Source organism: Pagrus major, chromosome 10 (assembly GCF_040436345.1).
Source record: "Pagrus major chromosome 10, Pma_NU_1.0".
In the NCBI taxonomy this organism is placed as follows: Eukaryota; Metazoa; Chordata; class Actinopteri; order Spariformes; family Sparidae; genus Pagrus; species Pagrus major.
In genome coordinates this window covers 21,690,103-21,706,936 of record NC_133224.1, presented here as the reverse complement: position 1 = coordinate 21,706,936, position 16,834 = coordinate 21,690,103, and the positions used below count along the sequence as shown (strand labels likewise).

The 16,834-nt window shown below is 40.8% G+C and overlaps 1 protein-coding gene across 2 annotated transcripts; it reads right to left on the bottom strand.

Moving 5' to 3' along the window:
• Positions 1-154: 154 nt before the first annotated feature.
• Positions 155-10,646, bottom strand: LOC141003569 (phospholipid scramblase 2-like). 2 transcript variants are annotated; one of them, XM_073474945.1, is made up of 8 exons: positions 10,241-10,646; positions 9,498-9,595; positions 6,926-7,215; positions 5,049-5,091; positions 4,633-4,853; positions 2,978-3,139; positions 2,342-2,503; positions 155-2,217 (listed from the first exon to the last, which is right to left on the bottom strand). In XM_073474945.1, the coding sequence occupies exons 2-8, from the start codon at positions 9,508-9,510 to the stop codon at positions 2,158-2,160; spliced, it is 951 nt and encodes a 316-aa protein (XP_073331046.1). In that variant the 5' UTR covers positions 9,511-9,595; positions 10,241-10,646; the 3' UTR covers positions 155-2,157. The 2 variants fall into 2 exon arrangements, with proteins under 2 accessions (XP_073331046.1, XP_073331047.1); XM_073474946.1 differs by lacking the exons at positions 9,498-9,595; positions 10,241-10,646 and adding an exon at positions 7,497-7,593.
• Between the last annotated feature and the right edge of the window lie 6,188 nt (positions 10,647-16,834).

The window sequence follows — 16,834 nt, the reverse complement described above, 5'->3', positions numbered from 1 at the left end:
AGGCTAATTTTCTGAGAGCCTGGATTTCCCTGTGAGGCAAAGGTCATTTTTTCCGAGTGAAACCAGATGTTCCACATTTAGCCTTTGGGTTTCCGAGGGCCTTCCCCAAAACTTTCCTGGACACTGAAGCAGAAGACAACAACACTTTAACAAATGCCTTTGTATGACAGAGGTTTTATTTCTGAACAACTACAGGGTATTTATTTGGATTCGGTAAAAAAAGTCATTCACAATCACAAGATACAAGAGTTATATAACATACTGAACATAGTATTTTTGATAGGAACACAGAAAATCCTGCAAATTAACATAAAACACACCGAACAAATATTTGCGTTAAACTGTACTGTACATCTTTTGGATTACTTTCTTTCCTTTAAAGAGGCTGGTAGTAGTATATACTGTATATGCATAGGCAACAAGACACATTTAGTTAATGACTGTAACAGAGAGCTGCAGTCTGGAACAGAGTAAACTAGTGGCAACACCCATGTGTTATGTCATGAGAACGATATAAACGAGAATGATTATTAAATACAGAACAGATTTGCATTCAATAGGTAACATTTGCAAACATTAACCTGACATTTTTATCATTCTTAAGCACAGAGCTGACAACAGATCACATTTAAGTCCATCTTACAGATAGTTCATCTGTTTCCTTAAACCTGACACTGATGGACTTCTTCAATCACTCAGGAGGTCAGACTGAGGTTCATTAACCTAAACTTCTGCTTTTCTTCTTCTACTTTTTTTCTATTCAGACTTCTCCCCCTACATTCTCTCTCTCCCATATTATCACACTGGCACATGTTCAGTGGTATCTGGAGGAATCGGGGGGGGGTGAGGTTTGGCTGCGGCGTCGGCCTCCATGGCAACCAGTAAGCCACAGGGGGAGCATGAGAGCATTTACACTGCAGCCTGTGCTACAGCTTTGTTAGATTATGTACACTCAGCCTTAAGACAGAGAGGGCTTTCGAGGAAGAGAAAGGCAGCTGAGAGGTAGAGAAAGAGCACTTTGGTAAATACTGTCAGCATGCGTCAACTCCTGTGTTCACGACTTCGGCTGAAGGACACTGAACATCCTCCTGTATTAGCATGCTAAAATTTGCTTACCAACTACTAAAGGTGCAATTTGTAAGACTTTGCTCCCTGTCAAATTCATCCCCAAAACAAATACGGAGCAGCAAATCACCAGAGTAAATGCTGCTAACTGTAGCTACCATTGGCTAGTTAGCCTAATTAGCTGTGCAGCTAGCGGTCTGGACTGGGAGCTTGGAGCACTGGGAAAGTATTAATGTTCACAACACTAGCACGGGAGCTTTGAACTGGGACAGCTGTGGCTAGCTGGTTAGCACTTAAGTAGATATCTTTGCAATGCAATACAATGTCAAAACTGTTATTTCTTCACATTCTGTTGATAATTTTAGTATTTGTTTTTTAATTTTTTCAACAATTATCTTACATATTGCACCTTTAAGAAATGTTGAATCAGGAATCAGGATGACTAAATGTTAAAGAACTTAAAGGATCACGACCAATGGGCTTGTCACTATCTTTACCATTCAGGGAAGTGGTGGACCAAGAGGACTAGCTGCTAGCATAGCTTAACAAACTAACAAAGCAATGAATACAGCCTTAACATCCAACGCAGTATTGCACTATAGCTAGATCTATTTCTTCATAAAACATGACTTATGCGTGTAATGATAATAGATAAACATTAATATGAAATGTTAATTCCAGAGTAGTATAAAGCACATTCAAACGTGTGTTGATATCCATTCATATTTCTGTGTATTGGGGTTGAAAAAGACATTAAGGGCAGGGTTGACTTTCTTTGGCAGGGATTGGCTGGAGGTATGTTCACTCACTAAAAAGTAGATAAACGTCTACAGACTGTATGGAGTGTAAGGAACATGGCAGCCGGTGTCACTCACGGGGTTTGGAGAGATTTGAAAAAACAATCCGTGGTGAAAGAGTTCATGAGTTCATTTTGGTCTATGTGTAAAAAAAGGATGGCACCATGTTGGCTGGAATCTGATGAAGGGTGGATTAGAAAAAACAAATAGAAAAACAGATTACATGAACAGAGAATGCATAACTGGAGAAAGTGCTGGCTCTCATGCTGTTGTTTTTCCTCTCTTTTTTTCTCTGTTATGAGAACACGGTGCTGCGCTGGTTGGCCTCCCCAACTTTCTCAAAGAACATGAAATCCTGCAAAGAAACAGCAAAGAAGGATATTAATGAATCCTCCTGATTAGGCAAGTAAACAACAAATAAAATGTGTGCAATTCTAAAGTGTGAAAAATAAGGGAATAAACTACGAATGTGGTCTTACAATGAGGAAGCAGGCTCCCATGAGCACAGCTTTCATCTTCACGTCCATGTCCAGCGGGAACTGGATGCCAAAGTTGTCGGTATCAGTGAAGACTTCCTTCAACAGGCCGCTCCACTGCTTGCTGATGCGGCCAATGGACTTGTCACTGTCTTTGGCCTTGAGCTGAACAGCATTGAGCACAACAACATTTATACAAAGTTTTTTACACTGTGATGTTATGGCGAGGAGAGCTGGAAACTGTTGAAAGGTGACATTTTGGAAAATAAGCTCAATTGCTTTCTTGCTGGAAGTCAGATGAAAAATTGAAACCACTTTCATGTCTGTAGGATAAAAATTAAGATACAACCAGTTAGCTAAGCTTAGCATAAAGACTGAAGTAGGGGGAAACAGCTAGCCTGGCTCTGTCTAGATAACTAAATTTGTCTACCAGCATCTCTTGAGCTCACCAATTAACATTTTATATCTGGTTTATTTCATTTAATAATGAAAGTGGTATCTTCTATAATCTTATCACCTAACTCTAACAAAATAAGTGTTTTACCCAAAATGTCTGAAGTTATTTGCTGGCTGAACCACATGACATTTATCAAAAGGAGTTGAGTTTCACACACAATGACAGCAGTCCTCTGGCCTCACCTCGAAGTTGACGTCCCCACAGCAGTTGCAGGCGAAGCAGGGCCCCTCCAGTTTCATCACAGTCTCCTTGTTTGCTCCCTGGATGGAAAACCGTGGCACGAAAGGGTGCCAGTCCTGTTTGACGTAGCCCACTGTGGTGCCGGGCGGTGCCTGGACTTCCATCTGTGGGTCAAATATTTAATTACAAACACATTCTAACATCACACAAAATTAGGAAGTTATCCCAGAGAGCTTAAAATCTGTCCTCATCCCATGACACCGATAGCTATAAATAAAACTTCACGGGGTTTGCATGTCACACATGTCACACGGAACAGCAGGAATGATAAGTGAGCCTCTGACTGCTCCATTGTGGCTCAACATAACAAAGGTAATACGTCTCACATGGCTGCTGTCTGGCCAATAAACAGAACTGCAGTATGTGAGTGCAACAGCTTGGGTTCAGGCCAATGGGAACGTACTGTAGCCAGATTACCAATGATGTGATTAAACAGAGAGGGAGAGAGAAAAGGTGGATGGCAGAGGATGGGGGGAGTCTAGGAGATAGCTGGTGTGAACAAAGGGCCATTCATGGTCCTAACAAATCCCTGCCTGAGCAGAGAGAAGCGGAGCACAAAGACATCGAAGGGCCTCTCAGTCAGCAACTCAACAGTAACACAAGACGAACTTAGAGACGACAGAAGCCTCTGAGAGCTGTGAGGCTGCAGATTTTTATGCTAATAGTTGCTCAACTCTAAATGAAAGTGGCTGGATCTGTGAAATTAGCAGCTTTAATCCTCAGCTGGAGTGAAAACCTGCACACACGTTGCCATTTCAAAATCCAAGCTGGTAGTATTGAGACATGCCATATGGTGTTGTTCTCTCGGATGGTAAAAATAGGCGGCCCACCCAGGTAAAGTCTATGTGTGGGAAACACTGCATGTGCACTGGAAGCTTCAAGTTTCCATATCACACTTGCACACATGTTGAATATTGGACCAGGATTGGTTTCCTAACTACTGGCGGTGTCACTTGTGTCACCGCCCTTTAGATTACATTTTTAATGAGCACAGAGAAAACTTACACTTTCAGTCTCTGCACATCATCTGTGTAGAAAACACAGTGAAACTCAGTAGGAGCGAGGAGAAAAACTCATTTTTGACTGAAAGGGGGGGTTTACTTTAAAAAGAGGCTTAGTAATTTCCTGCATCAGCATGGCGTTGTTGTATTTAGGAAATGTTAACTTGATATTATTCAGTGTTTGCTGTCACTCTTTTTTATTGCTTTTCATAAGACTTTAATATAGCACTTCCATTGTTTTGCTTATATGTTTCCTTTTCGTTTTGTTTTGTTCTGGGAAGCACTCTAATGACTATTTTTTCCAAAAGCACCCCTAAAAATGATGATTAATGTTGTTATGCGTTAGCCAGTAAAGCTAAACTATGAATCAGTTGCTTTACGAAGTAACAGTCAGCTCTTTTCAATCAGAAAAAATAGTTAAATATTAACACCAGTAATAATGGTTATCTTGGTAACAAAGTTTATAACACATCAGAGTGTTTGTATCACTAACTGAAGTGAGCGATTTGTCACATATTAACTATGAAACTGGTGCAGTATTGGTCTTTGTCTGGTAAATCAATGTAGTATGGTGACTCAGTGACACACATACAGACCTCTTGAAGGCAGCAGGGACACCAGCAGGAGACGCAGCGGAAAGGCCGTATGAGACGGATCACCTCCCTGTCCATGTTGTCCTTGATCTTCATGTCGAAGCTGCGCAGCGAGCCGCAGCAGTTCCTGGTGCAGCAGTCGTTCTTCTCTTTGGCCTTGTAGATCTTTTGGCCCAGACTGTTCTTTATCTCGTACTGGTTGTTGGTCTCGAAGCCGATGAATGCTGGATGGGTTAAAGGGGACGGGAGAAAGGGAAACGAGTGCAAATGATCATATAACAAAAATGTAGATAAGTAAAGAAGTCCAAGGACAGATGTCATTTTATCTACTTGATTTACATTGAGAGGTTTAAAGCTCAAGGCTGAGTCTCAACTGCTGCAGCTTACAAAGAGACAAGTGTGAATGTGAACCTGCCTACCTTCTAGGAGTTCAACTTTTTGGTGGATCAGGATCTGGTCAATCTAAAATCAAGAGAGGAACCATTGTGAGACCGAACACGAAGGGAAATTTTTTTTACTTGTTTGCAATGCAAAGCTGCTTCGTCCACTGACAATCTTGATACTGTTTGCTGTGTTTACAGTATCTGACCACGTGACCATATTTGCTGGAGAGCCATTAATAGGCCTGTCACGATAACAAATTTTGCTGGACGATAAATTGTCCTAGAAATTATTGCGATAAACGATAATATTGTCGCTTTGAGACCATTTTTCAACTAATATAATGATAATGGCATAATAATGCAACTACACCCTTTCAAAGATCAATAAACCTTTATTTCTAAAGAATATTTAACATTGGAATGTGAAAAAGACATTTTAAATATCCAAAATAAATAAAGATGGAGGCTGTGGCCAAAGCAATTGAGCCATGGCCAGCCACGGTTCCTTACTGCAGCAACAATGTTAGCACCATTGTCTGTAGTGATGCGGAGGCGTGACGGTACACGTGATGATGATGACGTATGTGTTTTTTTTCAAGGTGTTTCCCTGGTGTCCTCCTGTTAATCTAAACATGTACCAGCTGTCTGTTTATAATCATATGATGCTGTTATAATGTGTTGTAATTGAGATCCTGACACACCAAACATCCTGGAAAGTGACAAAGTTACGTTTTTCTATCATTTACATAATTACATATTCGCCATCAGTAAACTGGACGCTGTCTGACTATTTCACTCTCGGGGTTCACTAAGTTCACTGAGTCTTGTCGGGAGGGCTGACCGTCACCATGACAACAGTAACTGACCGTCGCGCGACAAACACTTGGTGAGTTAAAGTTTTTTGCCGGGGACAGACGCTGTTTTTCGGGCAGAAATGTGACGAAGAGTCGGTCAGACCGACAGGCTGACAGACACTTCTCCACGAATAACTGCGGTATTTTTTTCCTCACATAAGTTGCCAAAGACACGACCAGTTACTACGTTCCTGTTGTTTGGTCCTGTAACGTTGCTTTGTGGGACATTTATTTTTATTTTGTTGAGTGAAGGATCTGTACAGTTATCAGACACCAACACCATCAGATCGACACGCCCTCGCTCCGCGCCGCCGGCTCGGTTCGCCTCTGATACCTCCGGAGGCGCAGCGAAATTTCACCCCTCACCGCATCTGAAACGTTCACACAAAGGCGGATGCGGAGAATTGGCGCAGTATCCCCGCATGCAAACGGCTGCGTGAATGGGGCTAGTGACTGACAAGAGGGTTCTAGTGAGAGACACGAGGAAAACAAACAAGCATGCAAATGGAAATTATCGAGGCCGGCAAAATTATCGAGCTCATTTTAATTTATCGTATGATTAATTGATTTATTGATTATCGTGACAGGCCTAGCCATTAAAGCAAGTGTGTGTACACGTTTAAACAAATTCAGTTACACATATAAAGAGAGCGATGTTGGATGTGATCTTTAAAGGTTAATGGTTGTGATAACGGACTCAAACTGTTGATTTGAATGGAAAAAAATTGGACACCTTAAACTGTAAAAGCAGTTTAAGGTGTCCAATTTTTTTTTTTGTGTGATCGATTCACATTGAGAACCTTAAAGGAGTGAAAAAGCAACTAATGCAATTCAGTGTTCCCAACCCACACTAGCTTTTCAATGTAGTTTCTTATCGTTAATCACTTTAAACACGTAAGTCACTGTCAGCAGGCTGAAGGAGTGGTGCATGAATCATTCATCCGACCTCAAGATAACGACTTAAAACAGGTGGAACTGCAGTTAAAATCTCCTGCCCAATCAAGGCTACTTTTTATTTTAAGGAATGTTGAGAAACAAAGCCAGTTTTCTCTGTCCTACCTGTGTGAGGTACTCGAGTCCTGGGGGCACCCCAACAGCAACCGCAGCCGGAGCTACAGCCGGAGCCGGGGCGATCGCTCCCTGATGGCCACCGTACTCCGGTCCTGGGACTGGTCCTGGGCCCATCGGACCAGGCTGATACATGACAGGAGGTGGGCCTTGATTGTAGGCCATGTTGAAGCCAGGCGGAGGGGCTTGACTGGGGTCTGCATACCCGCCAGGAGCGGATGGGTAAGGGGCTATGGAGCCGCCGGGCTGAGCCATGGGGTAGGGAGCCTGGTTTGGATAACCTGGAAAAGTATGAGGTCAAACATCATCTCCTGCAGATTTATTCTTTTACTTGTTTGTCTCAAAACAGACAATATTCAATCTGAATTCTATAGAAGTTAATTTTAAGCATGACATCTTAGAAAAAGGATCAAACAAAAAGCAAAGTAACAGAGAAACATTTATAAAACCCCACATTTCAAACAAAAACCAAACATAACATACATTAAGAATAAACGATAATTAAAAACACATAACAAGTATTAAAAAGCCCATAAAGCTGCCTCCTCTTTTAACGTCTCACCTTTCAGTAAGACAATAAAATACTCCAGAAACAAGCATTCAGGTCATTTTCACACCACAGTGACTCGTACAGAGGAAGCCGCGATCTGTCTGTGACTGGCTGATAGCGGCTGCTCTTTGCTCGAAAGTGTGTGAGAGAGGGTGTGTGTTTACTGTGGATCATCCTACTTTTCCCTGCAGGGCCAATAAGCTACTTATTAGCTGAGCCACAGCGCCAACTGAAAGCACTCATTAGCAAGCAATAAACAGCCAATACTGCACTGTGTTTCACACTAATAGACTGTGTGGTTTTAACTTGTATTTCATGATAAATGCTCTCATTAAACTGTAAAATTACTTGATAGGGGTCCTTATTTTGGCAGGAATTCAACAGCTGAGGCTTATCTGACCAGAGCAAGCTGCACTAATCAGTACGCTTTTCAACAGGCGGTTGCTCGACATCAGCCTGAAGCTTCATATCATATCATATCATATCATAAGAAGACATTTTTTAAATATTTGAATTGATATTGTGGTTTCTGCTCATTTTTCTGTTTGAACTGCACCAATATCGGAGTCCAAAGCGAGTGGGTAATACTGGATCACTGACTCAATACACAGACATTTGAATGTAGTTTAAAAAAGAGCCACAAATAACAGGGAGGAGAAGAGCTCGCAATCTGAAAGTGGGTGTGACAGGAAAGTGCATGAGGTTGTCGGTATTTCACCAAGTGGAACGCTGACTGTCACATGTTCACTCACTAACTTCACATTTTCTGAAATGTGGTTGCACAACAGAAGACCGATTGCACACATCCACGAGTTGTTGATCTTGTATTAGCGCACCTCTCATGATTTGTCTTCTCACCTGTAATTAGCATTACACTGAAACAATCCATTGGTTTGTTGAGACAGAAAATTAATCGATGATTATTACCTGAGATCAGTCACAGCTGTTTGGACTTTGTAAAGCAAACTGAAAACTCCTATACATCTCTTCTATATGCGGGTCTGTGGCAAGTACGTGCTTGTTTTCTGTAGATGTGTCGCTTTTATTTCATGTACCAAACTCCTCTGTGTGTGTTTACTTCACATGAAATTTGATAAACAAATACATTTTCTTTGCGTTGCCTTTAACAGAAACATGGCCTCATTATCAAACACCATGCCACTGGTGTTGAGTTAACAAATATCTGCGTGCCGTGTACTGGTCTCACATTGTTTCCATAGCTGGCCAAACTGGTTTTTGTTTACATGGCAGGGCACTGCAGCAGGACCTTTAAGCAAATCAGATACACATTTTTTAAAGGTCATAGGATTATCTTCTACTGACACTCCTTCTTGATTAATGTCCATGCAAGCAAACAGTTCTGAATCTCAGCTCAAATTTGGATTAAAGCCAGAAAGCAACTGACTCCACTGCCTTCCTAAGAGTATGAGGTCAAAAAGGAGGACTTGAGTTTTTGAGCTTGCTGTTGCTCCACCTCTCTTCACATTCCTTTCTCCACTTGCAGGAAACAAAAACTCAAAAAATCTAACTAGCGCGCTTGCAGGAAAGCTGCCCTCACGTACATAGACGGACATGCCCACACAACGGTGCCTTTCACCTCCTGAACTGCTCCTTTCCAGCAGGAGGGAGGAGTGCGCTGGGCCAAAATCAGTCTTGTTTTCACTTCTGTTTTTATGCAAGCATTCTGGGTATTCATTCTCAGTTTCAACATCTTTGGGGAGGATAAAATTACTGAAGGTCACTGGAGGAATCTGGGGCAGGACAGGGTTTTGATTCACCACACAATGATGATCAGAGGAGAGGAAAGTCTAATGGAAACTTTGAGATGCAATCATTTCACAATGAAATGAAGTCAATGAGGAAGGAATGTAAAGTGTTGTATGACAGAGCACAACTCACATCACCACTCTTACATCTTATCTCTAATCTTCTGTCTAGAAGTCCAACTAAATATGTTAAAAAAAAAAGAAAGAAGAAGTTCCACTTCTCAACTTGTTGCGTTGAGCTACTTACCAGGAGCGGACATGGCGAGGAGCTGGCTGAAACTTTCCTGAGCAGGCAGTAAAAGGAGGTCACACTTCCCGGTCCACTCCCAGGGTCTCTGTGGGAAACTGGAGGAGTGAAGAGGGGAAGAGGAGCGTCACATAAACCAGAAGGGAGGGAGGGGGATTTTACTGAAACAGAGAGTGACCACAACAAAAACAGTCCAGCATCACACTTTATTCAGCTTATCAGTCACACAATCATGTTTTACTGTCTTATAGCCTTTACATGATGTGCCTGGTTTGCCTTTACAAAAGGACAAGTAAGTATATGCGTTTACCATCATATTAAATCCACAGGTCATAAGGTTGTCCTTTCTCAATAAAAAGCATGTGACACAGTGGGAGCTAAAGGGCGGCAGACATGTCTTTTGTTCCAGATGAAGCATGTTTGAGAGCTGAGGAGCACGAACCAGTGGATGTGGGTGTGCCATGTGTTAACAGAGATGGGAAGGCGGGTCATTAAGTTTTCCACTGCTGTTCTTCATCACCATTAGAAATCACTATATTAATGGGGGATTTCCGGTTTAGACAAAGCTGAAGCAAACAAATCCCTCATAAGGTCATTAAACTTTCAGTAACTTTCACAGCAAAGGCAATCTCTGCCTCACACACACACACACACACACACACACACACACACATTGTCTGGTAAAGGGCTGATAAACCCCTCACATCTTTAGTAAAACATGTAATTGACGCGTAAAATCTCACCTCTGTGGCAGCTGGGCTCCAGATAGAGAAGTGACTGAAGGTAAAAGAAGTGAAACTAGGAGACAGATATATCCACGGCCCCGAGTTGTTGTTTTTTTAAGGGTTGTTTTTTTTCACCGTCGTCTTTCTAACCTGTTCCTCGTTGCTGAGCTGCTGCCGTCACTCCTCCTCTCCTCCCAACATATCACTGATACTCTCCTCCCCTTCCAGACTCACACGACCTTCGTTATTAAGGCTTCAATGTGCAGCCACGATGCCACGCAGAGCTAAAGTTAAGGTTTACCACCCGGTTGCTATGTTTTTTTTACGTCGTTTCAACTTGTTCTGCGTCGCAGTCGTCGGCCCGCACCGTTAAAATGGAAACATGTTGTTAGTGTGTGCAGCTGCAGGAGGGAGGGGCGGCTCTGTCCAACATGGCGGCGGCGACCAGCACCAGAGGGCGCCAATCCCTCAGTAATGACGGGGCCGTTATAACGTCCGACGTGGGGTCAACTAGTAGTAGTAGTAGTAGCAATAGTTGAAGCGACTTAAATGTGCTAAAATATAATTAAAACCAAGTTAAACTAGCTAAAATAAGAAACAAATTAGCTGAAAGTGAATCAGCAGAATTTGACTGCTAGCCAAAAGGCTACATTAGCTAAATATCTTTGCTATGTAGCCTACATTGCAAACAAAACGGCATTAAATCTGATTAAAATTAGCTATGCTGAGGCTAAACTAAAGTGCTTGGACTTAATCAAATAAAAGTAAATTACATTTGTAATTAAATTAAAGTTGCATTCATCAATATTTTTGTATTACCAGTGAGTCAAATGTTGCTACTAACGTAGCCTAAAGTGGTGATTAACCAGTGGAAAATTGTCGTCTGTTTCTCGACCTTGTTAACATCTTTATTTCATTGTTTTAATATAGCACTCTAGCACATTTAACTTACAATGGGGGCAAGTAGCCTTATCCAAAACAGTCAAAGTAAACAAACAACAACAGAAAAGATAAACCTAATGTAGACAAACTGCCCAGTACAAAGTTAGCAACTAACATTAGCTGGCATGAAGGAAGTCAAACATCTGGTTGATTTAGCAGCTAACTAGCTTAAAACCTTGACTTTTTCTCTCAGAAGCTTGTCTGAGAAACAGAGCTAAAAGGATCAGTGAATATTAGACTTACATTTGTAGTGTGGCAGGACACAGGGCTCCAAACGAATGTTAATGTTGCTTATATTGTCTGCTTTATGTGTAAATAGTTAGCCTTTATGTCTTTCTAGAGTTCTTCTATCCCCCAGTGGTCAAAACGAGCTTTAATAATTAAAAGTTTATGGGATGAAATAAATCAAAATCATGATAATTATTTTTAACAAATTCACTGCATGCTGTTTTCTGGCTGTTAGACCTTTATATTTAAAGATGCACTTTGTAGTTTTGAGGAAGAAATTTTAATCAGAAGAGAAAGATCTTCATTGATTTTTCAACAAACTAAATAAACAAACTCTTTGTTTTCATGACCGTATAAACTGAATAAACAAACTGACCTTAAACACAATTTCATACTGTTTTACTTTGTTTATATTTGGCGGACCCTGCCATCTTTCTAGCTTTACACAGTGTTCTGAGAACAGCTTGTTAATTCAGTAATGAAAAAAATAAATATTTCTGAGTTTGATTTATTACCTTATTAATATTGTAGACATTACAATTCTGACTTTGTATTTCTTCTCCAAAACTACATAGTTCCCTTTTAATGAGGACGTATTGACTCGGCCATCAAACACACACAATGATGGATGATATGGGTAGATTAATCTAAGACGGCACTGCGACTGATTAACTGATCAAACACACTGCCTGGTTGGATATTATACATTTGATAAGAGGAGATTATTACTAGCTACAGCCCTTACCTCTCATTGTATATAACTTTATATAGGCTTAAAATTGACTATCTTATGAGTTTGTGTCTTGTAGTGCAGTTTTGTACTTTGAATGAAAGTATTTCCAACATCGATGAAGCATTATCATTTTATATTTTTACATTTTTTTCATGTTAATCTGGTCTAAAGTTGCTCACAGAGAAGTCTCTGCTGAGTCTATATTTGGCACCTGCTGCAATGCCTGGTACTTATAGGGCACTGGAGCGGGGCGGGGTGTGACAGAAGTTATTTAGCACACACACACACACACACACACACACACACACACACACACACACACAAACAGACACGCACAAGCAGACAACATGCACACAGACAGAGATAGATTTATCTCACAGACACACAACTTCATATTACTAAACTCTTGAGTTGCTTCAGTGACGACATTCATTTCATATTCTTTAACCACAACTGACAATATTAGTTATTATGATACTGTACTTTACTGTAGAATATTAACATACTTTTATGCTTTCTCATGATTATTGTGGCCTAATTAAGGTGTCCTCGTTTAAAGTGCAAATGTTGCACTTCATGTAATAACTGTATACGTTATATATAGTTATGAACAAGTTTCAGTATATATATCTGACCTGTGTAAGCACACAAGAACATCAGAAAAAAAGGCATTTTCTATATAGTTATTATAATTGTTCTTAATGACAGTCACTGGGTTTGAAACAACTTTGTTTCATCATCGTCATATTACAGGTGTTAACTTACATGACCATATATAGATACATTAAAAAGACAAAAAATGTTGCCCCTTTCTATCCCTCGCTTCCAAAACAAATTATCTTCACCACTTTTGTCCACAGGGGCCGCCAGAATCAACAAAAATGAAAGTTTCTTGGAGCTGCTTTAATATATCTCAAACCTGTAAATATCATACATGAAATAGTCATATGAGGGTGCAGCAGCTTTATTTTAAGTATGCGTATATTAAGTACAAACAAAATGATTTAAATATGTTCTTTAAAAACATTTCTTAATCCTTTTCTCACGAAGAGTTAGATAAGAAAATCAATACCACTCTCAGGCTTGTTCACTAAATTTGAAACAAGAGCTAGCAGCCAGTAAGCTTAGCTTAGCAAAAAAGGACGTCATTGCTCGAGGGCAAGAAACAGTACGACTCAAACCCCCCCCCTGAAAGCCCCCTTGTTTTCGGTCCATGTGCTATGCTAAGCTAACCATCTGCCGGATGTAGCTTTGTTTTTATACAGACAAAAGAGTGGTATTGTTCATCTCATATAACTCTTGGCAGCAGCTAAGTATGTTTCCTTTTGATTGTAGGCAACAACATTTTGAGTATATTACGTACAAAAACATGAACTGAAGCCCAAACCCCAAAACAAAATACAGATTGTCCCTATTTTGAAGGATTCTCCATTAAGTTTACATCTTTGAGAGTACATTTGGTCCTGTATTGCAATAAAAGAACACACACACACACACACACACCCAACCAGAGGCTCCTAATGAGGCCTGTCCCTGATAATGGAGGTAATCAGTGCAGCCTATCTGGCCTCTGCCCCTGCTGACATGCTGCCAGCCTTGCCTTGGTTTATTTATACACGCCTGATCTATCAGCACCAGCTCTATGTTTGGTGGGCCTCAGCGTCCCAAAATAGAAATAATTAGGACAGGGCGGGAAAAGAGGAAAAGTGAAAACGTGTCTGAATGTGCATAGGCTCCAAGCGGACCCCTTCGCCGCCGCCCGTCCTCTTCCAATCTCTCCATCCATCCCTGCTACACTGTCTCCTCTCTGTTTTGTTTTCTGTAGACAGAGGCAGCAGGCAGGCAGGCGGGCGGGCGGAGGAGGGGTGGAGACTGTTGTGTGTGGTCTGGATTGGGTGGCCATCCGCCGGTGAAGTCGGGCGAAGCAAAGTGATCAAGTTTTCCAGATTACCACACACACACTGGGATCCCGATACTGTTTCTGATTGTTCCATCTCTGTGCTTCTCTAAGGATTTTTATGTTTATTGTTAAGCACTGAAGGGCTTTAGATAGCATTTTATACAGTAATTAGTCATTAAAAAAAATAAATTAATGCAAAATCTACAGACAGACAAGGGTTGGAAATGACAAAATATAACTGCATATACATTTTTAATGGAATTGTAATATGTCAAGTCATTTTTGGTTCTTATTCATGCCTTAACAGTTCTGTACTGATAAAACAACATAAAATCTGCCAGTACAGTACGATTAGTATTAAGATCTGTCAAATTCTACTTATTTAAAGAGATGTGAGCGTCTTTGTCTTAAAGGAAAACTGAATAAGGCAACTTGTTGCACTAGAATGATTAAAAATGCACTGGCAGATATTATTCATTTCATTGGATAAATGACTTTAAAGCAACAATATGTACTGAATGTTATTTTGCGATTTGGCGCCCCAACAGTTTGTGTAGGGTGCAACACAACTGCAACACATCTGCCATAAATACAAATTTAGTAGCGAATGCCGACGAGAGCAATCCAGTTGAAACCAGCCTGCAAACATGAGGCTGCTCAACAATGACCTTATCTCGCTCCCATCTTCCCTCATATCGGCGGCAGGGAGAGTGAAAGAGGGCCTGAGGGTGGGACAATGTGTATGTGTATATGTCTGTACGTGTGTCGAGGCATGTTGTCAGCACTTGAATCTCTCAAGAGTCGCTGTAGAGGTTTGACTCTAATGATGACAATGGCAGGCGGCAGATGTAATTGGCATGTCTGAGGTCACAGACACACACACACACACACATACACACACACAGTGACTTAGCCTAAACAGCCCTCGATGCCAGTCCCATGATATAAACCCACCCTAGATGCAGGTCTACAAATACCCTCCGCGCTGGTCGACAGCTCAGAAGACGCAGAGTTGCAACCATCATCAGCTTTGAGGTCAGAACTCCATAAAGAAAACTGAAGATTTAAGGTAGGTGTGCGGTTCCTTCTAAAATTCACTTGCTTGTGTGTCTTGACTGTAACTGTCACTAACTCAGACTGTCTCACTCTGTTCAGATGCTGTGCTCCAGGTGTGTGCTGCCTCTCCTGGCTCTTTACATGTCGTTGGAGGAGATACCTGCTGCTGTATTGCCAAGTGCATCCAGAAACAAAAGGGTAGGTCTTTGTGGACCGTTTTAGACAGATCAAATACCTGCAGGCATTAAATCCTGTTCAGTCTATTTTATAATCGTTTCTCAATCGATTATCGTCCTCAGGAAGTCAGCTGGCTGGAGCAGGAGTTCTTCCCCCACCTGCATGATCCCTCAGACCAGAGGGACCTGTCTGTGGGTGATGCTGGGGAGATGGACAGGGATGTGGACGGGCGCCCCGCTCACTCAGAGACCTTCGTTGTCCCAACAGAGCACCTTACTGTCCAAAACAACCAGAACCAGTTCCAGTACAACCGTAAAGCCAATGAAAAGAGGTAATGAAAATCATCAGTTTTCTTTTGAAGATGGGGTACAGAGTGAATGAAGTACATGAGAGAAAAGTACATATTTCACATTTTCAGTCACCGTACATCACAGAAATCCAGTGATGGAATGTAACTAAATACATTTAATTGAGTACAATTTTGAGGTACTTGTACTGAATATTTTAGATGTTTGTAGTAGTGCATTTTTAAATGAATTTATTTTATCAATAATTGGTCCAGCACTGGTCAAGATAAACAGAAAAATGCTGAATATTAGTTCCGATAATCTACCTGCAGACCAAAAGTATGCAGTATACATACATGTAAATATATCTATGAATTACTTTTACTTGTACCTTTGATCCTTTAAGTGCATTTAGTATCAGATACTTCAAGACTTGACAAGAAGTACAACTAGTATGGGTGACTTCCCCTTTTACCAAAGTCATATTAAACACGATTTCTTTGTTTTAACTCAAGTATGACTTTAAGGCACTGTTTACAACACTGCAAAGATGAATTGTTTTGGACTGAGCCTGTCTTTCTTCTACTGATGCGTCTACAGGAGGAAGGTTGCTCCTCTGGACTCCATTGGCCGCTTTCAAATGTCCAGTTCCCGAAACCGAAAAGTGAGTAACAAGAGAAAAATACTGTCTATTGTATTCATTTTTACTCTGCATTTCTTTTGCCACTTATTTCCAAATCAATGCAGCCTGAATTACAATGACATTTATCACCTGCTCTATACACTAACATAGTGTACGAGTGCTGCAACTGTTATTTTCATTATCTATTAATCTGTCAAAATAGTGTAATAATGTTTAAATGTCATAATTTCAATAGCAGACTTGAACGTCCAGGTCTTTTCCATGACTTTAGTTTGCCATTGTAGAGTCACTGATAGCGATGGTTTAGTGTTAATAATTCCTGAAGACTTTTGTGGGTTTAAAAACTGAGCATCTTTATGTTTGTGTTACAGGATGAACCAGACGTCCAGCTGGAAGAATTCAGGGAGTGAAGATCAGCTCCAACAACTGAGCCCTTTATCTTTTTTTCTGTGCTGATGTGTATTCCATATTTATTCATTATTTAACTCACTGCCATACTAACAAGTGAGGTGCCTGTCGACCCACTCCCTCTAGTGGTCGAAGACAGAAATGTGACAAACACTGCTGTGTGCCAACATTTGATTAAATATTACATAAATGTTTTAAATGTCTTTTTTATGTGTACCGTCAATAAAAATGGTTTTAA